Source organism: Leucoraja erinacea, chromosome 3, assembly GCF_028641065.1.
Source record: "Leucoraja erinacea ecotype New England chromosome 3, Leri_hhj_1, whole genome shotgun sequence".
Classification (NCBI taxonomy): domain Eukaryota; kingdom Metazoa; phylum Chordata; class Chondrichthyes; order Rajiformes; family Rajidae; genus Leucoraja; species Leucoraja erinaceus.
This window is the reverse complement of record NC_073379.1, coordinates 2,624,991-2,650,508: the sequence shown is the minus strand read 5'-3', so window position 1 is coordinate 2,650,508 and position 25,518 is coordinate 2,624,991. Positions and strand designations below refer to the sequence as shown.

Here is a 25,518-nt window from a genome sequence, read left to right as displayed (position 1 = left end):
AGAGTGGGACCTCTCCGGAATCAAAGTGGTCACCTCTGTGTGGAGCCACAGGAGATGGGCAAGGTCCTCAATGAGTATTTCTCCTCTGTATTTTCCGAGGAGAAAGACAGTAGGACGGAGGAACTTGGGGCAGTTAATGGAAGTGTCTTGAGAGCAGTCAGTGTTATCGTCGAAGAGTTGCTGAAGATACTATCGTGTACGAAGGTAGACAAATCTCCAGGGCCTGATCAGATAAATCCGAAGACATTGTGGGAAACTGGAGTGGAAATTGCGGGAGCCCTGGTTGAAATTTACAAGTCGTCCTTAAATACAGGAGAGGTGCCGGAAGGCTGGAGGGTGGCAAATGTTGTACCTCTATTCAAGAAGGGCTACAGGGAAAATGTTGGGAACTATAGACCGGTGAGTTTAACATCTGTAGTTGCAAAGTTATTTGGATGGGCAAGGGCTGATTAGGGATAGTCAGCATGGTTTTGTACGTGGGAGGTCGTGTCTCACAAATCTGATTGATATTTTTGAAGACGTGACCAAAAAGGTTGATGAGGGCAAAGCTGTAGATGTTGTGTACTTGGATTTCAGTCGGGCATTCGACAAGGTTCCACAGGGTAGGCTGCTCTGGAAGATTAGATCGCATGGGAACCAAGGAGAGATAACTGAATGGATAGCAAATTAGCTTCATGGAAAGAAGCAGGGGGTGATGGTGGAAGGTTGCTTCTCGGACTGGAGGCCTGTGACTAGTGGTGTGACTCAGTGTTCGGTGGTGGGCCCGTTACTGTTTGTCATCTATGTCAATGATTTGGATTAGAACACACAGGGCAAAATCAGCAAGTTTGTTGATGATACAAAAGTTTTGCAGATAGTGAAGATGGTTGTGAACGATTGCAGCAGGATCTGGATCGATTGGCCAGGTGGGCGGAGGAATGGTTGATGGATATTTTCAAGTCAAGTCAATGGATATTTTAAAGTAAAAAAAATTGATAGCTTCCTGATTAGTATGGGTGTCAGGGGTAATGGGGATAAGGCAGGAGAATTGGGTTGAGATGGAGAGATAGGTCAACCATGATTGAATGGCGGAGAAGACTTGATGGGCCGAATGGCCAATTCTGCTCCTATCATTTATGAACTTTTGAACTAAACTGAACTGAACTGAAAAGTGGCCGAGCTAGCTAATAGTGGGACTCTGGTGATGCTGGCTGCCTTTGTGTGGCAACGATTCCGTGGAGTAAATCCCTTCGATGGTGGGGAGGTCAGTACCCGTGATGAACTGGGCAGTCAGCGTTCACCATTTTTTGCAGTCTTCTTCGATTCTGGGCTCCTGTCATAGAAGGACCCTAGACTGTGGTCCTCCCTCGCAGAGCCTTGCCGTTGTCTCCTCCGAGCTTCAGTGGGTCCCTCAGCACGACATTCCTGCAGTCTGGAGTGGGCCAGTCGGCAACATTCCCCGATGCTGGGAGGAAACAGGTTTTAGGCAGACCAAAGAGCGTCTTTCACCAAGTTACTTTTTTTTTTTTTTTTTTTTGAAAATATTTTTTATTGGAGATAGGTACATAACCAATTACATCATTACTGTCTTACATTTTTAAATTGATAATATTGTCAGTTATTATTACATTGTCTCCAATACTTTTTGCCTTTTTCTTCATTTTTTTAAACTAGATAGAACTAAAGAGATAGATGAAATAAAGGAAGAAAAGAAAGGAAAGAAAAACAAAAACAAAAAAAAACAAACAAAAAAAAAAAAAGGGGGAAAGAGATAATTAAAGAAGAATGGAAAAATTTATTAAAATAAAAAACATCGTTCGAGATATGTTCGTACATTTCAGAGTGTAGCATTTCATCCAATCTTTAGCCCGAGTGCTAGTCAGGTTCCTGTGCTGAGCTATTCTGACCCTTTAAGTAATCAATAAAAGGAGACCATGTTCCAACGAATAATTCCTGTTTGTCCAACAGGGAAAATCACCAAGTTTCACCAAGTTACTGACCTTCCAGCAGCTCCGAATGTGTCCCTGGGAACAGTCTGTAAATCAGAGAGTCCTCTGTTACGGAACCTGCTTGGGATGGTTTGTGACCGGTGTGGGAGTAATATATGGGCATCTGTGAGTAACTAACAGGAGACAGAGTCATTTCAAACTTCTTTTCCCTCTTTTGCTCGTGATCCTTTATTATAAGTGTTGTCGAAATCCCACCATTTTCCTTTGTTAACCAGAAACTCCTTTTCCTTTCTCAGAATTTGATTGGGGTGGAAGATTGCAACCTTCACGTGGTCCGCCCTGTTTAGACTAATGCAATCAACTTGACCTGCACAAACGGAAGATCAAATAGAACAAGTTGTCCAACAACTTTAGGCTGTGCACGCCACACGAAAGAAGAAGAATTTGATTTGGATGCTAAATAATTAGATACATGTAAATACTCATCCTCCCCGTTGGATTGAAACTTTGTCGTGGTCGGGGAGCGTGTGTGTGTCTCAGTGACCCCGAGAGCTATGCCAGTGGGAGATTTGTCTCCTGTTAGGGTCTCCCATGCTGGACAGGTCGAAGGGTAGAGGCGAGACAAAGAGCGATCCACTGGTCCTCCAGGTTGGAGGTTGAGCAACACGGCGAACAACCCTGTCTCGTAAAACAAATATGTTACGGAAACAGCAACTGAAGGAATCAGCACTGCTGGGCGTGATGGACTTCCAGGGCTATCGACCGAGCATGCAGACCGGTTGCATCGTGGCTTGGTTCGGCAACTTGAGCGCCCTGGAGAGGAAAAGACTACAAAAAGTAGTTACACTGCCCAGTCCATCATCGGCTCTGACCTTCCTTCCATCGAGGGGATTTATCGCAGTCGCTGCCTCAAAAAGGCTGGCAGTATCATCAAAGACCCACACCATCCTGGCCACACACTCATCTCCCTGCTACCTTCAGGTAGAAGCTACAGGAGCCTGAAGACTGCAACAACCAGGTTCAGGAATAGCTACTTCCGCACAGCCATCAGGCTATTAAACCTGGCTCGGACAAAACACTGATGATCAATAACCCATTATCTGTCATTTGCACTTTTATCAGTTTATTTATTCATGTGTGTGTATATTTATATAATGGTATATGGACACACTGATCTGTTTTGTAGTCAATGCCTACTATGTTCTGTTGTGCTGAAGCAAAGCAAGAATTTCATTTTCCTATCAGGGACACATGACAATAAACTAACTTGAACTTGAACTTGAACTTGCTAGGATGAAGAGAACCGGACAGCATCCCAAGAATAGCCCTGCACTGGACACTGGAAGGGAAAAGGGCAATTGACCTGACCTGGGGTAGTGTCCAGACTAGCCCAGAACAGACATGAGTGGTGGACCTTCGTTCCTGCTCTACATGCCAGGAGGCATAATAGGCGGTAAGTCAGTAAGTAAGTAAATACTCATCAGATATGGGGAAAATGCCTTAGTTTTAAGGAGATTCAATGACAAAGGTGCAATGGTGAAATATCAATGGGGAACAGAATTGGGAGCTTATAGATTCATACAGCCCTTCAGCCCCACTCATCCATACTGACCAAGATGCGTATGAATGAATGAATGAACGATACTTTATTATCTCATGTGACATGTCACGGTGAAAGTTGGTGTTTTGCGTAGCATACGCGAGGAATGCAAAGAGTCGCCACATATAGGGCGCTGATAAAGACTCAAAGTTTTCAATATCGTCCCCAACTCTTTGTTCTCCCCTCCCCCATCTTTGTGTCTAACTTTAGCAGCATCTATAATTGTTTTGCTTCAATTTCTATTTTCTGTAACATTTTCCCATTATTAGTTTGTAAACAGCAAGTGAAGTTCCAAACTACTGAGGGAAAATGTGCTCTAAAACAAAATGCAATCCCATGGAGTGTTGCAGGGACCATTTACAATGTGCAATCAATTAAGATGAAATGAACATTATTATAATTTTAGTTTAATTTGCTCAGGAGGTAGGGAAGTAGAATTGATTCTTTTTTGTTGCCGTTTAACAAAGAGAATTATTTTACTGAAGCCAAGGTCAATTAGAAAGTTTCTAAGAAGCTGGCTGTGAAAAACAATAAGTAGGATTTATTACATTAGGTAGTCAAGTTCCTTGATGTGGGTGGTGTCTATAACAGGAGGTTGAATAGTAATGGAAATGCTGGTGAAACGTAAATACAAAGAACGGCAAATGCTTGGTTGGGCATAGCTTATTATATTCTTGATTAGTACGTATCAGGGATTATGGGGAGAAGGCAGGAGAATAGGGTTAGGAGGGAGAGATAGATCAGCCATGATTGAATGGCGGAGTAGACTTGAAGGGCCGAATGGCCTAATTCTGCTCCTATCACATGATCTTATGTTTGAGGGAGATGTGTGGGGCGATGGTTCTTTCACAGAGTGTGGTGGATGTCTGCAATGTGTTGCCACAGTTGGTGGTGGAGTTAAATAGCAGGGCAGCCAACTCTCACGCTTTGAGTGTGACATTCACGCATTCCAGCCAATTCTCACGTCCTCACGCTGAAGACTGAATTCTCACGCTAAAGGGCCTTTGCTGCACAGTTTGTCTCTTTGCACCACATGACAGTGATCTGCACGGATTGGGAAAGCGCGTCGGTCCCGGGTAGGGGGTGTCAGCGCTTTTGTGCGCCGTCTGCGAGCTCTGCACTGCCGGGGCAACCTCGCTCCCTCTCTCCCTCCTGCCCTTCAACTCACACGGCAGCGCCAGCACCGCCAATCCATGCTGCACCGTGCCCGCCAGACTGGGGCGGCCGGGGAAAGAGAGGGAGGGGGAGAGAGAGAGAGAGAGAAAGAAAGAAAAAAAGGGAGGGATGGAGGCAAAGAGAGACAGGGGAGGGAATGTAGAAAGGGGATGAAGGAAAGGAAGGAGAAAGAGGAAGCGTGAGGAAAGAGAGGGAGGGTGAGGAAAGAGAGGGAGGGGAGGATGGAGGGGGGGGGGGAAGGAAAGGTGTGTGTGTGTGTCTGTCTCCCTGTGTGTGTGTCTACCTGTGTGTGTCTCTGTGTCTCCCTGTATGTGTGTGTGTGTGTCTCCTCATGTGTGTCTCTGTGTCTCCTTGTGTGTGTGTGGCTCCCCGTGTGTGTGTCTCCCTGTGTGTGTGTGTGTGTGGCTCCCCGTGTGTCCCCCTGTGTGTGTGTGTGTGTGTCTCCCCGTGTGTGTGTGTCTCCCTGTGTGTGTGTGTGTGTGTGTGTGTGTGTGTCTCCCGTGTGTGTGTGTGTGTGTGTGCGTGTGTGTGTCTATGTGTGTGTGTGTGTGTGTCTGTGTGTGTGTGTGTGTGTGTGTGTGTGTGTGTGTGTCTGTCTCCCTGTGTGTGTGTGTGTGTGTGTCTTCCTTTGTGTGTGTGTGTGTCTCCCTGTGTGTCTGTTGTCACATCCTGGCCTTAGACAGGGCTGCCAACTCTCACGCTTTGAGCGTGAGAGTCACGCATTTCAGCCAATTCTCACGCTGTCTTCAGTCCCTGCACAGTTTGTCTCTTTGCGCCATATCACAACGATCTGTGCGGTCTGGGGAAGCGCGTCAGTTGGCGGCTGTGAGCGACGTCACATCTCTTCTCTTCTCTTCTTTCTTGGTTGGATGTGCAGCCACCGACAACATGAAGCAGCCGGAGATAAAACTAAGCAGGTGAATTGGTTGTAAAACATGGGGGGACCACAATGAGGGGACCAAACATCTAGGACAGGGTTCGGCACGCGAGCTGATCTGGGAACGGCAGCCAGTCCCTGGGCACGCAGAATGCCCACTTGATCATTATGGACAAATTGGACCAGCCATGTACATGTTGTATAACTCTGACTCTATGCAGATCTGAATGGGCTTAGAATGACCATTTAAGCAAAATTGCCCCCACTTCCCCATTTTGATTCTTGAGATTAATATCCCTTTGCTCTGTTAACAGCGTTAAATTACTTATGAGGTAGAGTCAGGAAAGGGAACATGTTATTTTTTTTTAATTTGCTTTAATTTGTTAGTTGATTTTTTGTTGACTGCCATGATTTCTGAAATCGTAAAGTGTTATAAAGCAGTAATGTGATTTTTGTCCAAACAATTGGAACTTGCTTAAAATGTTTGCATTATTAGCAGGGCTGCCAACTCTCATGCATTGAGCGTGAGACTCACGCATTTCACAAAATTCTCACGCTCTCACGCTGATCACAAAATTATATAATGAGAATAGGACCTGTTTTGCTTAACAAATAGTGTAGGAAGGAATTGCAGATGCTGGTTTAAACTGAAGATAAGACACTAAGAACTAGAAAAACTCAGCAGGACAGGCAGCATCTCTGGAGAGAAAGAATGGGTGATGATTCGAGTCGAGACCTTCAGCCTGAAGAGGTTGAAAACCAGCCATAAAACACAATGACTGGACGTGTGTTATCCAACTAAGGGCAGAAATCAGAATCATGTGTTCATCTTTATTCACGTGACACCATAATAAATATATTACAGAAAAAATAATTTAGTGGTGTGGCACGGTGGCACAGCGGTAGAGTTGCTGCCTTACTACCACATGAGTTTCTCTGGATATTCCGCTTCTCCCACATCCGAAAGAAGTGCAGGTTTGTAGGTTAATTGGCTTCTGTAAATTGTCCCTGGCGTGATGGATGGAATTGATGTATGATAGATTGCTGGTCGGTGGGGACTTTGTGGGCGGGAGGGCCTGTTTCCATATATATTTTTACATATATATCTTAATTTAATTGAACCATACATGGTTGAATATGTGGCATTATTTTCGTTTTGTTTCTATATTCAAAGGGTAAGGTTGAAACCGTCTGAAGAAGGGTTTTTCGGCCCGAAACGTTGCCAATTTCCTTCGCTCCATAGATGCTGCCACACCCGTTGAGTTTCTCCAGCAATTTTGTCTACCTTCGATTCTCCAGCATCTGTAGTTCCTTCTTGAACAAGGTTGATTGATTTATTTGTGCAGAACAGTGATGGAAGTCCAACTTTTGCTTTGTTTCTCTGAAATGTTCTCTATATATAGGCATAACAGCATGAATATAATCTGATTTCCATATATGAATATAGTCTCTCATGTGCTGAACCTGTTGATCAGCCTGGCTCTATTGTGGAATGTAATTAGGAATGTAATTTAGCCTAACGTTATTCATACCTAATCCAATTTAAAGCATAAATGTTGCATTCAAATGCAAGTTAAAAGACTCGTTACAGTATGCACCAGATTGTACAATTTCAAGCTGAAAAATGCAAAAGCTCCCTACCGTGGGAGGGGGAACAGGGGCCACAGATTTAGAATAAAGGGGAAGCCATTTAAGACTGAGATGAGAAAAAAAACTTTTTCACCCAGAGAGTTGTGAATTTTTGTAATTCCCTGCCACAGAGGGCAATGGAGGCCAAGTCCACTTGATTTAAGAGAGAGTTAGATAGAGCTCTAGGGGCTAGTGGAATAAAGGGATATGGGGAGAAGGCAGGCACAGGTTATTGATTGGGGACGATCAGCCATGATCACAATGAATGGCGGTGCTGGCTCGAAGCACCGAATGGCCTCCTCCTGCACCTATTTTCTATGTTTCTGTCATGTTCGGCATAGGCATTGTCAACTGGACTGCATCTAGCTTGTCCAGTCCTTTTATAAGTTTCTATAAGAAACCCCCCCATCCTTCTAAACTCCAGTGAATACAAGCGGTTGACTGAAGTGATATACCTTCAGTCAACCTCTGTGGCCTCTCCACATGATTCATGTTCAGAAGAGGGAGGCTCAGTCCCGAGCAGATTGTTTTGCATTCCTACCATTGCCAAGGTCAAGTATGCAACTCTGACACCAAACCGCACATTTTTGGCAGAAGCACAGAAACATTGTCGTTCTATTATTTAAAATACAGATTCTCAATGTTATACAAGATATACCATTTCACGGCCACACTTTTTCCAATGTACTATTTTATTGCACTCTGACACAATATTAAAATAACAATCGAGAAATATAAAAAAAACAATAAGATAGGTATTCAGAAAATTCATTCAGAAAGTGAGAGTCTGTTTATCCTTCTCCTTAGTCTGTCATGAGAAGCATTGATGCAAGATAACTCTCAGCCGCTGTTTATTTTGCCAGGGTCTGTAGTACACACTGTTCCATGCGTTCTTCTGGAGGTCTGCGTTGACTTTTCATTTTCCATGGAGAGTTTTACAAATCATAGAATTTCGCAATTATATTTCAGCCTGAAGAAGTGTCTCGACCCGAAACGTCGCCTATTCCTCTCCATAGATGCTGCCTCACTCGCCGAGTTTCTCCAGCATTTTTTGTCTACTTTCGAATTTGTCCAGCATCTGCAGTTCCTTCTTAAATAGCACAATTATAGAATTGATTTGGCCAATAGTAGCTGTGATACAGTGGAGAAATGTAGAAAACAGTAGAAAATAATTTGATCGCACTTAGCTAGGTCCCAGAGTTTTAGAATTCTGTTGTATTCTTCTGTATCAGGTCTCCAGAACAATATATTTATCATGCTTGTCTTGACACCATTCTGCAGATTTCACAGATGGGGAGTGGGAGTCCCCGGTCTATTAATCAGTTCTTTAACCTGAATACTTTCATCCTCCCTAGAATTCAAAAGGTGATGTAGCTGGTTTTGAAACGAGGATGATGCATAATAATATATCAATGGATCAAAACAACAGCTCACACTACCTAGGCACACGCACAGCATGTAGACAAAATAAAGGGTATCACTTTGTCCAGGAGAAAAATGGAGAGAGTGTATCAGTAATACGATATTGGTCGGTGCAAAACAGACAAGAAACACACAAAGTACAATGATAGCTACGAAGAAGGCATGTCTCTTCCCGTACGGGTTGACTGCACTGGCTGAGCGGAGTGTTGAGATAATTTTCATGTAACAGGCCGTGGTGACGACCAGAGGAATGACAAAAAGAATACACAAACTGGGAAAGTAGTAGAGGGAGTAGGTGCGCAGGACAGAGAGAGGCAGCACATCGTGGCAGGTTGTGATGTTGAGGTCGGTGACGTACACACTTTGTTGGGTTAAGAAGAGAGGCAGAGCGCTACAAATGGAGAGGAGCCACGCCACGAGACAAAGCCCCGCCGCGCGCCGGCGGCCCCTCCAGGAGGCCGATTTGATGGGGTAAACCACGGCGAGATACCGGTCCACGCTGATGCACGTCATCAGTAGCACCGAGCTGTACATGTAGGTGTAAAACCCACCGGTGACCAGCCGGCACACAAAGGGGCCGAGCCCCCAGTCGTTGCCAGAGAAGTGGTAGGAAATCTTCAGCGGAAGGAGCAGCACAAAACAGCAGGTCGGCCGCTGCTAAGTTCATCATGTAGATCGCAGTCGGATTGGCGAGGCCTATTTTGAAGATGAACACCAGGATTGCCAGCAAGTTAAGAGGCAGGCTTGCAGTGAACACAAAGCTGTAGATAAAAGGAATGACTACTGTGGTACCCAAACCCGTCAGGTATTGCCTTGCCACGTCCGAAACTTTCACTTCGACTATTTCATTTCTCTGCCAGCTGAGGGAGTGATTTCCAGGATTGCCCCGTCTCGATGCAGGCACGTGCGTGCTGTTCTGGGAACTGTTGCCGACGTGGATATTGTGATACCGGAATCCTCCAAAGGTTTTGGGAACGATTTTGTTTCGGGAACTCGAGTTCCTCTCTGAAAATACAAGAACAATTTTTTATTTAGACACGTTTATGCCACTGAATGATACCAATTAAGAACATACCGACTGAAGAGGAGCAATACAGTCTTGCCTTCGGTCAAATGCACGGCATTACAAAGATCCACAACTTCAATTCAATACAATTCTGAGGCTTAGTGTTAGTTTCGACATGCAGCACGGAAACAGGCCCTTCGGCCCACCGAGTCCGCGCCGACCAATGATCCCCACACATTAACACTATTCTACACACACTAGGGACAATTTACAATGCAATACAATATTTATTCCATGTCATTTGAACCTCAGTGGGGTTCACACGAAACTTTGTTTTCACAGCCATACAAACAAAACTTTTCCTACAAGACACACAAACATCCATCACAATGATCTCCTCCTCACTGTGATAGAAGGCAAAGTCTTTTTTTCTCCCCTGCACCATTTCTCTCCCGATGTTGAAGCCCCAGGCGGGCGATGGTAAGTCCCACGGCCATTTAAGGTCGCACCAGGCCCAAAAGTCATAAGATTGGAGCCCCCAGGCGGGCGTTGGAATGTCCCGCGGCCGTTAAAGCCGTGCCAGGCGATGTACGGCCCCGCTCCGGGTCGTTCCAACCCCGCAACTCGGGCTGGAGAAGTTGCGTTGTGGGAGCTCCGAAAAGCGGTCTCCCACCTGGACCCGCGAGCTCCCGATATCACCGTCCAGCGGACCTGCGGCTGGAGCCTCCGAGCTCTGGAGTCGGGCCGCAGCAGCGAGCCACCACCGCTCCCCATGCTCCGAGGCCGGCCAGCCCCACGATGGTAAGTTCGCAGGCTCGGCGACTGGAGCCCCCAGGTCGTTCCGGTTGGAGGCCGCTCCACGGTACTAGGCCCCAACGCCAACGGAGACCCGACACACACATCAAGCCAATTAACCTACATACCTGTATATCTTTGCAGTGTGGGAGGAAACCAAATATCTCAGAGAAAACCCACGCGGTCACGGGGAGAACGTACAAACTCTGTACAGACAGCACCGGGGTCTCCGGCGCTGCAAGGCAGTAACTACGCCACTGTCCCGCCCGCCCGTGGCATGAAGGTCAATAAAGAGGTGGACTATTTTCCAAATGGGAAGAATATTCTGAGATCGGAGGTGCAAAACGACTTGGGCGTGCTGGCACAGAATTCCCAAAAAGTTAATACGCAAGTTGAATTGGTAGTAAGGAAGGCAAATGCAATGCTAAGATTTATTTCGGTAGTTATGTGGAGAAGATATTTTCACTAGTGGGAGACTAGAACCAGAAGCCATAGCCTCAGAATACAAGGATGTACCTTTAGAAAGTCGTCAAGTCAAGTCAAGAGAGTTTATTGTCATGTGACCCAGATAGGACAATGACATTCTTGCTTGCTGCAGCACAACAGAATATTGTAAGCAAAAATACAGAACAGTTCAGCTCAATATACACATAAATAAACAGATAAAGTGCAATAGGCTGTTACAGTTCAGAGTCTGTTTGTTGGTGAGTTTAATAGCCTGATGGTTGTGGGGAATAAGCTGTTCCTGAACCTGGATGTAACAGATTTCAGGCTCCTGTACCTTCTGCCCGATGGCAGCAGAGAAATGTGTGTGGCCAGGATGGTGTGGGTCCTTGATGAGGCTGGCTGCCTTTTTGAAGCAGCGACTGTGATAGATCCCTTCGATGGTAGGGAGGTCAGAGCCTATGATGGACTGGGCAGTGGTCACAACTTTCTGCATCCTTTTCCGCTCCTGGACGCTCAAGTTGCCGAACCAAGCCACGATGCAACCGGTCAGCATGCTCTCTACTGTGCACCTCTTTGACACGCCAAAAGTAGTTGAGGATTAATTCTTTTAGTCAGAGGGTGGTGAATCTGTAGAATTCATTGCCACAGCCAGCTGTGGAGGCCAAGTCAATGGATATTAACAGATTCTTGATTGGAAAAATTGAAACATGCATGCACCGGCTGCAGGCTCCGGCTGTGATTATTGTGAATAAAAACTATGATGGTCAGGTATTGTAATGTCACAACAAGACGAATTAGAACTACACGAAGACGGGTCTTGTACAACAAAAATGCTCCAATATCGAAACATAGAAAATAGGTGCAGGAGGAGGCCATTCAGCCCTTCGAGCCAGCACCGCCATTCATTGTGATCATGGCTGATCGTCCCCAATCAATAACCCATGCCTGCCTTCTCCCCATATCCCTCAATTCCACCAGCCTCCAGAGCTCTATATAACTCTTAAATCCATACAGTGATTTGGCCTCCACTGCCCTCTGTGGCAGGGAATTCCACAAATTCACAACTCTCTGGGTGAAAAAGTATTTTCTCACCTCAGTCCCAAATTAGTAAGGGCGTCAGGGGTTATGGTGAGAAGGCAGGAGAATGTGGTTGAGAGGGAGAGATAGATCAGCCATGATTGAATGGTGGAGTAGACTTGATGGACCAAATGGCCTAATTCTGCTCCTATAACTTATGAAATATTTTGTTATCTCAGTCCTATTTGCTGAACCCCCAGTCCTGTGACTATAATTCACTTCTACCCCACTGCGGACGTTAGATTTTGCCTCAGGAACTGTGTGCTGCAATGCTGAGAACTATATTCTGGACTCTGTATCTTTCCATTTGGTTTATCTGTAGTACTAGAGTTTAGCTTGATTGTATTTGGAAAGTAATATTTCATTTGGTTAGCATGCAAAACAAAGCTTTTCATTGTATTTCAGTATAGGCGACATAATTCAGACAAGCCTATTTCCCTTCATAAATGTTTCTGTTAAATCCTTTAAGATGACGCCAACACTTCAAAATCAATAATCTGGCACTATGGGGACTGGTGGAGCTATGTTGGCAAATTTCCAGACTGCTGGATGTTATCCTTATTAAAACCTTAACAGTTTTAATTCACTATTATTTAGATGTAATAAAATAGGAGAAGAGGGAAGAGACTGCAGCCCTAAGATTTTTGCCTCCACCACAGTGAGGAGGTGTTTGGAGGACTCACTGTGGTGGATGTTAATTTGTGTTTATTGGTGTTTATTATTGTATCATGGTATGTATGACTGCAGGCACGAAATTTCGTTCAGACCGTAAGGTCTGAATGACAATAAAGGAAATTCAATTCAAATTCATATTCTACAATGTTTCCCAGTGAACCTGGTACGTACAGTGCCCTCCATAATGTTTGGGACAAAGACCCATCATTTATTCATTTGCCTCTGTACTCCACAATTTGAGGTTTGTAATAGGAAAAAAAAAAAAAAAAAAAAAAAAAAAAAATCACATGTGGTCAATGTGCACATTGTCAGATTTCATTAAAGGGTATTTTTATACATTTTGGTTTCACCATGTAGAAATTACAGCTGTGTTTATACATCGTCCTCCCACGACAACACCTACGCCAACCTGCGACAGCAAAAAAATGTCATCACGGTCGCCCAGGCCTTGTGCCTCTTAGGTCATTGTTTTGGGCAATTACAGGTGACTGACACAAAATTTTGAACATGTTGAACATTTTTCGGCGACAGTGGCAACAATTTTTGCTGTCGTAGATTGTCGCAGGTGCTGTTGTAGGCTGTCGCCAGGTGTCGTAGGTGAATTCCATTAAAACTAGTCGCCTAAAGAGTCGCCCAAGTGGGACAGGCCCATTACTCAGCAGCTCTGGAGAACTAAACATGCCATCTTTTCATCTCCAGGCTTAGTCCACGAATCTGCCAACGAACACGCCCCTGTGTGGGAAGGAACCGAAGATGGACACAAAGTGCTGGAGAAACTCAGAGGGTCAGGCAGCTTCTTTGGAGAAAATGGATGGGCGATGCTTATGGTCGGAACCCTTCTTCAGACTGCTGAGGACTAAAAACACCCCTCACCTGTATCCACCTATCACATGTCAGGCCTTGCCCTGCCCCACCTATTTCCTTAGCTTCCCCCCCTCCCCTCATTGTAGTTAGTCTGAAGGAGGGTCTCAACCCAAAACGTGGCCCATCTGTGTCTTCCAGAGATGCTGCCTGACCCACTGTTACTCCAGCACTTTGTGCCCTTTTGTTGGTGTAAATCAGCATCTGCAGTTCCTGGTTTCCAGGAAAAAGCTGTTTTCTAATTAGCATCAAGACGGATAGAAATGTCTTCACCTAGACTAAAGCAAATCCTTGGATGATCCCAATGAACAAGTGTACCAGAGGTCAGCCTCTGGGTATATTGAAGATGGATCAACATGTTTGGTTCAGGTTTATTATTCTCACGGGTTATATGGTTATATGGTTATATGGAGTACTGAGGAACAGTGAAAAGCATTGATTTGAATGCTATACAATTAAATCAGATAATGCTATCCATAACTGCAATCAGGCCAAACTCCAAAGTACATCAGGTAAAGCAAATGGAAAATACAGTGCAGGATCTACTGTACGTTTGAAACGCCTCTCTCCGACCTCAACTACCACTCCTCTCCACCCTCTCTCCCCAGTTCACCAAACCATTTCAGCTTATACTACAGAATCACTGAACAACAGCTGTCCAAAAAAATATTTCTACTCTTTCCCCTCCCCCCCACTCCGTGCCTTATCTTATCTTCAGCTTTCAAAGGATTCAAAAGATGCAATGGTTTTTATCCCAAATATCCTTCACGTCACGGCATTTCCTGCTCCGATTATTCTTCACAGAAAACCATTTCTTCTAATCGCCTTTTAAGTCATTGTGAGCAATGATAGCTCTTCATCATTGATATCACAAGCAAATTCTTTCCACAATTGCCTTCAGTTTTTCGTTCATTTTTTTTTTAAATCTGTAATTTTTTTTTATAAACCTACAATTCTTTGCTCTTGTAGAAACATAGACATAGAAAATAGGTGCAGGAGGAGGCCCTTCGGCCCTTCGAACCAGCACCACCATTCATTGTGATCATGGCTGATCGTCCCCTATCAATAACCCGTGCCTGCCTTCTCCCCAATAACCCGTGCCTGCCTTCTCCCCACTAGCCCCTAATCATTGTGCATCTAATCCGTTTCTCATACGTCTTAACTAGTAACTAATACTTTAGTTTCTCTCCTTGACCAAATCAGTTGTGTTTTCCCCACAAACAAAATAACAATAAATGCCGGGAAGATAAAATGCAAGAGAATCACAACGAGATTCTTGTATTGCTATCACCCTCCCGACCACAGGAAGTCCCAGGGTATTTACAAGGCTGTCAACAAAACAATGGATAGACATAAAAAGCTGGAGTAACTCAGCGAGACTGGCAGCTTCTCTGGAGAAAAGGAATGGGTGACGTTTCGGGTCGAGACCCTTCCTCGTAACCAAAACAATTGAAATGTAGCAGACAAAATTACCCATGGCCTGGTCCACAAATATCCATGTGGCATCCAGATCATCCTAACTTCAAGTAACCCTTGCATCCCCTTTCTCTCCGTCCCTCCCCCACCCTAATTGTTGTACTAATTCCACTGTCACCCTGGTGAGTTTCATTGTCAGTAACTCGTTTTCATCTACCCTACAGCTCACAATGGTCAGTTTCTTTTAACGTTGTTGTATTTTTGCGCATCTTTCATTCATTTATTCTATATCTCTCTGTACATCACCATCTACATCTCTCGTTCCCCTTTCCCCCCCCCCCCGACTCTCAGATTCCACCCGAAACGTCACTCATTCCTTCTCTCCAGAGATGCTGTCTGGCCCGCTGTGTGACTTCAATTTTTGGTGTCTATCTTTGGTTGAAACCAGCATCTGCTGATACTTCTTACACATCAGTTTTTAATTATTGGTTGAGTTCGTAATACTGGTCTAGATTCCAGGAAATCTCTACAGTTCTATGAAATAGTGCCTTGGGGCCATTTATCTCAGCTCGGGAAGACATATGGTTTGATGTCTGACACATCTAAAGGGCAGCACCACATACACTGATGATATCAGCAATGCATTGTAGCCTCAGCTCAGCTGTTCTGTTCTGTTCTGTTCTATTCTCTGACAATAGACAACATTGCAGTTTTGGTCCCCTAATTTGAGATAGGACATTCTTGTTATTGAGGGAGTGGAGCATAGGTTTACAAGGTTAATTCCCGGGATGGCGGGACTGTCATATGCTGAGAGAATGGAGCAGCTGGGCTTGTACACTCTGGAGTAGAAGGATGAGAGGCGATCTCATTGAAACATATAAGATTGTTAAGGGTTTGGACACAATAGAGGCAGGAAATATGTTCTCGATGTTGGGGGAGTCCAGAACCAGGGGCCACAGTTTAAGAATAAGGAGCAAGTCATTTAGAACGGAGACGAGGAAACACTTTTTCTCACAGAGAGTGGTGAGTCTGGAATTCTCTGCCTCAGAAGGCGGTGGAGGCAGGTTCTCTGGATGCTTTCAAGAGAGAGCTAGATAGGGCTCTTAAAAATAGCAGAGTCAGGGGATATGGGGAAAAGACAGGAACTGATTGGGAATGATCAGCCATGACCATATTGAATGGCGGTGCTGGCTCAAAGGGCCGAATGGCCTACTCCTGCAACTATTGTCTATTGACAATAGGTGCAGAAGTAGGCCTTTCGGCCCTTCAAGCCAGCACCAGCATTCAATGTGATCATGGCTGATCATCCACAATCAGTACCCCATTCCTACCTTCTCCCCATAGCCCTTAATTCCGTTATCCCTAAGAGCTCTATCTAACTCTCTCTTGAAAGCATCCAGACAACCAGCCTCCACCACCTTCTGAGGCAGAGAATTCCACAGACTCACCACTCTCTGTGAGAAAAAGTTCTGGAGTGAGATCAGAACCCAAATCTGTCAAACTAAAATGCAGGAAACGGGGCCCCAATATTTTACTAAAGTAAAATAGCTCTGAGCACCATGTTACAGGAAGGACATTGTCGAGTTGGAATGGGAACAAGATTTACGAGGATGTTGCCAGGACTCGAGAGTCTGAGCTGTAGGGAGAGATTGAGCAGGCTGGGACTCTATTCCTTGGAGCGCAGGAGGATGAAGGGGTGATGTTATGGAGGTGTATGATGAGAGGAATAGATCGAAGCCCAGAGTCTCTTGCCCAGGGTGGAGGAATCAAGAACCAGAGGACATAGGTATAAGGTGAAGAGGGAAAAGCTTTATAGGAATCTGAGGGGGCAACTTTTTCACACAAAGGCTGGTGGGTGTATGGAACGAGCTGCCAGAGGAGGTAGTTGAGGCAGGGATTATAGCAATGTTTAAGAAATAATTAGACAGGTACTTGGATAAGACAGGTGTGGAGGGATATGGACCAAACGCAGGCAGATGGGACTAGTGCAGATAGGACATGTTGGTCGGTGTGGGCAAGTTGTTTCTACGCTGTATGATTAATTTAATTGATATAGAACAAAATAACAACAGACATAGAATCCCCATAAAGCACAAAATCTCTTGAGCCATGTCCGTTATTCAATAAGATATTGGCATCAACTCCAAGTCCGCCTTATCCTCCATATCCTCCATATAACAATTACAGCACGGAAACAGGCCATCTGGCCCTACAAGTCCGTGCCGAACAACTTTTTTTCCCTTAGTCCCACCTGCCTGCACTCATACCATAACCCTCCATTCCCTTCTCATCCATATGCCTATACAATTTATTTTTAAATGATACCAATGAACTTGCCTCCACCACTTCCACTGGAAGCTCATTCCACACAGCTACCACTCTCCGAGTAAAGAAGTTCCTCCTCATGTTACCCCTAAACTTCTGTCCCTTAATTCTGAAGTCATGTCCTCTTGTTTGAATCTTCCCTATTCTCAAAGGGAAAAGCTTATCCACATCAACTCTGTCTATCCCTCTCATCATTTTAAAGACCTCTATCAAGTCCCCCCTTAACCTTCTGTGCTCCAGAGAATAAAGACCTAACTTATTCAACCTTTCTCTGTAACTTAGTTGTTGAAACCCAGGCAACATTCTAGTAAATCTGTACTCTCTCTATTTTGTTGACATCCTTCCTTTAATTGGGCGACCAAAATTGTACACCATACTCCAGATTTGGTCTCACCAATGCCTTGTACAATTTTAACATTACATCCCAGCTTCTATACTCATATCCTGACATCCTTAATCTCTAAAAGTTGTAAGAAATACTTAATGGCAATGTCATTTTGGCAGCTACTTGGTTCCTGAAAACATCACACTGACTTTTCTCAGCAGCCAACTACAACACATCATATCAGCAAAAAAAACTCCAACCTAATGAATAATCTCTAAATTAATATCTGCGCATGATTCATATGGTATTCCTCACTTACAAAAGTTTTAATTATAGTGCCATTCTGACAATATGATTTTATCATAAGAATGTATTTTTCAAGGCCTATGCCAAGATTTATGGATGTAATCTAACTTTATTTTTTTAATTAATTAAAATAAACTTTATTCAAGATTTTTAAAAAAAGGTACAAAACAAGAATTGTGCAAAATTAGTATAGAGCGGAGTTGGGAAGTCATGATGCAGTTGTACAAGACATTGGTGAGGCTGCATCTTGAATACTGTGTTCAGTTCTGGGCACTGTGATGTAGGAAATATGTTGTCAAGCTGGAATGGGTACAGCGAAAATTTACAATGATGTTGCCAGGACTGGAGGGTCTGGGCTACAGGGAGAGGCCGAGTAGGTCAGGACTCTATTCCTTACAGCGCAGGAGGATGTGGGGTGATCTTATTGAGGCGTATAAAATCATGAGAGGAATAGATTGGGTACATGGATAGGACAGGTTTGGAGGGATATGGACTAATTTCTGGCAGGTGGGACTAGTATAGGGTGATTTCACCAAATGTCAAATGAGCGTAGATCCCCCCTCACATGACCGAAAATTTTAACTGGAGGACATATGTAACTTCGGTACATGTTAGTGAATGGGGAAACACGCACTTTCACACCCGTTTAAAAACATGGAAAATTATCGCGTTTGCTCGCTGAATTTCATCAAAAGTAAGTTAATAATGCCTTACTTTTGATGAAATTCAGCGAGCAAACGCGATAATTCCCGATATTTTGGATCTTTAAATCTCCACGGCAAATGTCCGCTGTTCACTTCCGCTGTTTTCCACCTTCAGTTCCCTCTCTAATTACCTTACTTTCTATCTTTTTTTTGCCTGAAAATTTAGGTCGCTGTGCATCACGGTCACCCCGACTAGCACAGAAAATTTCAGCTCAAAAATCGGCCGTTTTCCATGTTTTTAACGGGTGGGAAGGTGCGTATTTCCCCATTCACTAACATGTACCGAAGTTACATATGTCCTCCAGTTAAAAAATTCGGCCACGTGAGGGGGGATCAACGCTCATTTGACATTTGGTGAAATCACCCTATAGATGGAAGATGTTGGCTAGTGTGGGCAGGTTGGGCCGAAGGGCCTGTTTTTCACACCGTATCACTCTATAACTCTCTGTGACTATGAGATGCTGCTTGACCCACTGAGTTACTCCAGCATTCTGCATCCCGAAACATCACCCACCCTTTTTCCTCCAGAGATGCTGCCTGACCCGCTGGTGCCACCAGAGTGCGTAATTCAGTATGGATCACCTTTCCACTACCTTCACCTCTCCAAGCCTGGCACTCCTTCTAAACAAAGGTACACACAAATGCTGGAGAAACTCAGCGGGCGCAGCAGCATCATAGATGCTGCTGCACCCGCTGAGTTTCTCCAGCATTTTTGTGTACCTTCGATTTTCCAGCATCTGCAGTTCCTTCGTAAACACTCCTTCTGCCAATGTAATTTGGCAGCTACTTGGTTCCTGAAAACATCACCTATCCATTCCCTCTGAAGACGCTGTCTGGACCCGCCCAGTTACTCCAGCACTGTGTACTTGCTCAATACTCCAGTATTCGCTGTCTCTCGCGTCTCCACTCGGAGAGACCTTTGCTACAGCGCTCCCACATACAGCCAGCCAACCCACCCGCAATTCGAGACACCACATTGAACGAATAGGCGACGTTTCGGGTCCAGACCCTTCTTCAGAATGACACATATGATATTAAAAAAAAACAAACAGCACAATGAAACAATTGATTTGGCCGAAATAACTCTGAAGAACTTCACCCGCCTGAAGAAGGGTCACCCATCCCTGCTCTCCAGAGATGCTGCCTGTTCCGCTGGGTTAGTTACTCCAGCAGTCTTTGTGTCTGTCTTCGGTTTAAACCAGCAATCTGCAGTTCCTTCCTACACAACTGTATTTGACAATTCCTATAGAGAAAATAAGTCCTTTACTCCAACATTTTATGTTTATGTCACACAATATATATATATATATCTATCTAGTGTATATATAGTGTATACTAGACCAAGTGCAGACCCGTTGAGTGTTCCCCTATATATATACACTAGTTAACCATGCCCACACTATGTTCTCACTTGTCAACTATGAGTACGCCTTCAAGCATTAAGCGCTGAAATACCTTTAATAAAAGGTATTGGTGTAAAATAATGCAGCTGTCGCCTTCCAACTGGTTAGAGAATATATATATGGGGGAACACTCAACGGGTCTGCACTTGGTCTAGTATATATATATATATATATATATATAGATATATACATACACTAGATATATACTATATATATATATATAAGGTATATATATATATATACACAAATACAATCTTACCTTCTTCTTCCCCTCCCTTTACCAATTACCCAACCCCCCTCCCTCCCTGCTCACCGGACTGTTGAGCGGTGCCCACGGCAGCCAGAACCATCCATATCACCAGCAACTCTGTCCGGGACATCCCGTGTGTGAAAGGTTTCGCCCCAGTCCCTCTTCACACGCGTAGACCAGTCCGCTAACCGCCTCTCTCCTCTTTTTCTCCCCACCACGGTTTTCTCTTTTGGGTTCACTATTTTAACCTCAAAAGCTTATCCGTCCACTTCAGCTCGCACTTCTCGTTTTCTTATCCACTTGAACGCTTCCCGAATAAAGATCCTCGTGTACGTGTTTGGGGAGTGTCCTTAAAGGGGCCAGACCTCTCCCAGTTAACCATGCCCACACTATGTTCTCACTTGTCAACTATGACTACGCCTTCAAGCACTAAGCGCTGAAATACCTTTAATAAAAGATATTGGTGTAAAATAATGCAGCTGTCGCCTTCCAACTGGTTAGAGAACATGCCTTAGAGTCTAGACAGGAAGCCCTTCCATCTCCATTGCAACTATGTGAACCCAACCAGCCACGTGCCTGCAGTAAGGTTCAGTTTAGTTTATTGTCACGTGTACCGAGGTACAGTGAAAAGCTTTTGTTGCGTGCTAACCACTCAGCGGAAAGACAATACATGATTACAATCGATCCATTTACAGTGTATTGATACATGACAAGAGAATAAAGGGCCTGTCCCACTTACGTGTCTTTGGCATGCAAATTACGCGACCTCGTGGTCGCATTGAGCCGCGATGGTCCTGCGAAGGTCGGGCGCGATTACATGCGTACGCACAGCCGTCTGGAGCGCGTGACGTCATTTGAAGATGGACACAAAGCTGGAGTAACTCAGCGGGACTGGCAGCATCTCTGGAGAGAAGCTATGGGTGACGTTTCATGTCGAGACTCTTCATCAGTCTGAAAAGAAGGGTCTTGACCCGAAACGTCACCCATTGCTTCTCTCCAGAGATGCTGCCGGTCCCGCTGAGTTACTCCTGCATTTTGTGTCTATCTTCAATTTTCTTGGCCCCGCTCTGGGAGCAGAAGTGGGGGCGGATCCGGACCGCAACGGCCGTGAGCCCCAGGCCGAGTTCGGCGATCGTTTGCCTGCTTCTGCTGCTGTTGAAGGTGAGACGTTGCGTCGCGCCAGGGTCTAGGGCCTGTCCCACTTTGGCCGTCAGTTCCGTGACCGGCCGTTGGCGAGCGAAGATTTTGTTCACTACAAAAATTTCAGAGCCCCACGCGATGTCGATCACAACTACATACCCCTCCGCGCTTCCAAGTGGGACTGGCCCTGTGCGGCCATACGATGCCCGTATGCCTCAACGCGACCACGTGGTCGCGTAATTTGCGTGCCACGGACACGTAAGTGGGACAGGCCCTTAACGTTTAGTGCAAGGTAAAGCAAAGCAAAGTCCGATCAAGGATAGTCCGAGGGTCACCATCTTATCTGATTCCAGCACCAGCTTCAGACTCAATACCTTTGTCACCACCAAAATTCTTTGTTTCCACTCCATTAAATTTCCTAACTTTGGCCTGATAATTTCTTTTTAACCTGATGCAGAGGGATTTGTCACCAAGAAAGAACAAAGAATAGCAACAAGAACAGGCCCATTGGCCCATAATGTCTCTGCCGAACATGATGCTTAGACGGTCTCATCTATAAAACCAACCCACCATCCATTGACTCCATCTACACTTCATGCTGTATCAGCAAGACCAGCAGCTTAATCAATGTCCAACCTCATATTGGGTCACTCTCTCTTCTCCCCTCTCCCATTAGTCAGGAGATACAGAGGTTTGGAAATGTATGCCTCCAGATTCAGGGACAGTTTCTTCCCTACTGTTATCAAACAACTGAATCATTCTCTCACCAACTAGATAGCAGTCCTGACCTCCCATTGGAGACCTTTGAATGATCTTTAATTGGTCTTTACCTTGCATTAGACGTTATACCCTTTATCGTGTATCTGTACACTGTGAAGGGCTTGATGGTAATCATGTATAGTCTTTCCGCTGACTGGATAGCACACAGCAACAAGCTGTTCACTGTACCTCACTACATGTGAAAATTATAAAACTAAACTAAACTTAAAAAAAAGCTTGCAAAACACAATCAGAAGAAAATCAAGTCCATAGTAGGCCTGAGGTACAGTGAACAGCTTGTTGCTGTGTGCTATCCAGTCAGCGGAAAGACTATAGTGACCCATTGTCGAGGGGAGGATTAGGATTGCATTGGTTGATTCAAGAAACTGACTTGGAAAGTAGGTGTTTGTGAACCTGGCGGTGTGGCATGTTTTAGTTTCTTGTATCGAGGTACAGTGAAAAGCTTTAGTTGCGTGCCAACCAGTCTGTCTCCCATCGACTGGTTCGGCCAACGTCACTCTTCTCTCCTCATCCAGCCAACTGGGTCGCCCGGCGGGGCGGGGGGGGGCTCCATGCAGCCGACCTTGAAGGCGCTGGAGGCATTACCCCGGTTCAACCTTCCTACCAACCCTTGTTCCTGACGACCAATGTCTCCAGCGGCTCCCTCCCAGTTACGCCAACCAAAGGGCCCCTGGGCAGGTTCGGCCGTTGAGCCGTGAACTTCATGCATTCTAACAAATAGTTTTGGCAGCACCCTCAGCGTAACCAATTGATTGTACGGGGAGATAGGCTTATACAGGTTGCTGCTTTCACGGAAATTCTCTACAGTCTAGAAAAATGTAAATAAATAAATCCGCTCAGGTGATCGAGAAATTGTCTGAAATTGTGTATAAAATCATGAGAGGAATAGACTGGGTAGATCAAGTTCAAGTGAGTTTATTGTCATGTGTCCCTGTATAGGACAATTACATTCTTGCTTTGCTTAAGCACACATAAAATAGTAGGCATTTACTACAAAACAGATAAATGTGTCCATATACCATGGTATAAATATATACACACATGAATAAATAAAATAGAGTCTCTTGCCCAGATTAGATAAATCGAGGTCCAGAGGACAGGTATGTGGACAGGACAGGTTGGGAGGGATATGGGCCAAAGGTGGGACTCGTCTAGATGGGACATGTAGACAAGTTGGGCTGGAGGGTCTATTCCACGCTGTATGACTCCAGAATTATTGTATACCTTCGATTTTCCAGCATCTGCAGTTCCTTCTTAAACACTGACTAAATTATGTTTGCAACACAATGATACCAATAAGTTACTTTCTCCCCCATTAAAATCCCAGAGATTTAACTCTGAGTCAAGAAAGTTCTTCTCATTGAAGTCCTGAATGGTTGACTATTGATTTCACTACGACCCCTTCAGTTCACAATGCCTTTGCCAACCCTAGCACCAATTTAAACTTATCCCAGCTGCCTGTCTGCAATCTCCTAACCCTACCTGTTCATGTGTCCAAATGCCTCTTAAACGTTGCTAATTTAATTTAATTTAGTTTATTAACATATGTACCAAGGTACAGTGAAAAGCTTTTGTTGTGTGCTAACCAGTCAGCAGAAAGACAATGCATGATTACAATCGATCCATTTACAGTGTACAGATACATGATAAGGGAATGACATTTAATGCAAGGTAAAGCCAGCAAAGTCCGATCAATGATAGACCGAGGATCACCAAAGAGATGGTTCCCCTGGTGGTTCATCACTGCTCCCTGCTTGTGAAGTATATAAATGATGAGAGGCATACGTAGGATAGACAGTCAGAACCCCACCCTCCTGGAATGTGGCAACTGGAACTGTACATGAGTGCTAATTTTGTTTTTGCTCAGTCCATTTAGAGTCCTTAGCGTGTAGGATAGAACTAGCGAACGGGTGATTGTCGGTCCCCACACGGACCTAATGGGCCAAAGGGCATGATTCCACACAGTGGCGGGGGCGGGGAAGGGGGCGGGGGAGGCCGGCGGGGGTACTTTGTAACTATTGGCACTTTGTGACATGCGGCAATCATTTGCATACCTTATAAAAGCAAAGAATCTCACCGTGCCTTGACACATGTGACAATAAAGTATTCCATTCCATTCCACGTCTCTGAACTAACCTTGCTCTTTCTATTTAACAGTCTAAATTTACCCCTCACCAATGTTCTCACTTCGACTACTTGATGTAAAGCTAGCAAACACTTCTTCATACAAAGGGTGGGAAAAGGTTGGAATTTTCGTTTGCAGCTGCCAGTTTTTTTTTCTAGGTTGTATTTCAATTTTATATCTGATATGAGAGTGTTTTTATGCTGCCAGCTGTGTTTTGGCATAACTCATTGGTTGATACTCCTACATTATACGAGTTCTGACAGCAACTTGATTACGTGAAGAGAGAGGAGAGCGATAGTCCAACTTGTTTATGGCATGTTTCTATTTGCTTTCTGCATTGTTCATATGCCATAGGCATTGATATTTTACTACTCACTTTTATAGTTGTTCCAGGAACTTATTCCCTAGGTGTAAATTTAACTTTAGTTGAATGAGATTGAGGTTGCTTGATCATAAAACACATCATTTGTGTGTTAACACAATCATTTGTGTATTAAAACACACATAAATGTTCATAATTTAGTTGGAGCATTCCATGCGGTTCTGGTTGCCCCATTACAGGAAAGATGTTTCTCTTTGAGTTTGCCGATACAGCGTGGAAACAGGCCGTTCGGCCCATCGAGTCCGTGCTGACCAACGATCACCCGTACACTAATTCTATCGTTATCCCAGTTCCACATCCTATGCACTAGTGGCAATTTACAGAAGCCGATGAACCTACAAACTCGCCCGTCTTTGGAATGTGAGAAAACCCATGCGGTCACAGGGAGAACGTGCAAACTCTGTTCGGACAGCACCCGCAGTCAGGATCGAACCTGTGTCTCTGGCGCTGTAAGGCAGCAACTCTACCGCTGCGTCACCGCGCCGCCCTAAGCACGTGGCTACAGCCCAAAGCTGTCCTCAGCTTATTTCCATATCTCTTCAGCCATATATCTAATCCTATTCTTTCAGTGTCTTGTTTTAATTTCCAACAGTTGCAGTACATTACACGTTTGGAAAAAACCCTGTATAAATCCACCCTTACATTTAAACATGTTCACTTTGTAAACTTGAGAAGACGTGTAGGCTGCAGCTTGTGATAAATCCACAGCTTATCTGTTTATGTTGTGAGACTAAGACTGAAGCTGAAGCAGATTTTAAACTCTATCTGAACTCAGAGAAGTGAATTGACTTGAGATGTGATCCCACCTATACTCTCCAGTGGCGGACTGGGTCTAAAAATATTGGTTGCCAGGAGACAAAGGGGGCCCA

The 25,518-nt window shown here is 44.7% G+C and overlaps 1 protein-coding gene across 1 annotated transcript; it reads right to left on the bottom strand.

Annotated features, from left to right (window-relative positions):
- Positions 1-5,669: 5,669 nt before the first annotated feature.
- Positions 5,670-20,614, bottom strand: LOC129694673 (proteinase-activated receptor 1-like). The gene is given in 3 exon segments (XM_055631401.1): positions 5,670-9,271; positions 9,273-9,637; positions 20,286-20,614. Coding segments are annotated over 3 exon segments (1,209 nt in total). The 5' UTR covers positions 20,353-20,614; the 3' UTR covers positions 5,670-8,494.
- Positions 20,615-25,518: the final 4,904 nt, after the last annotated feature.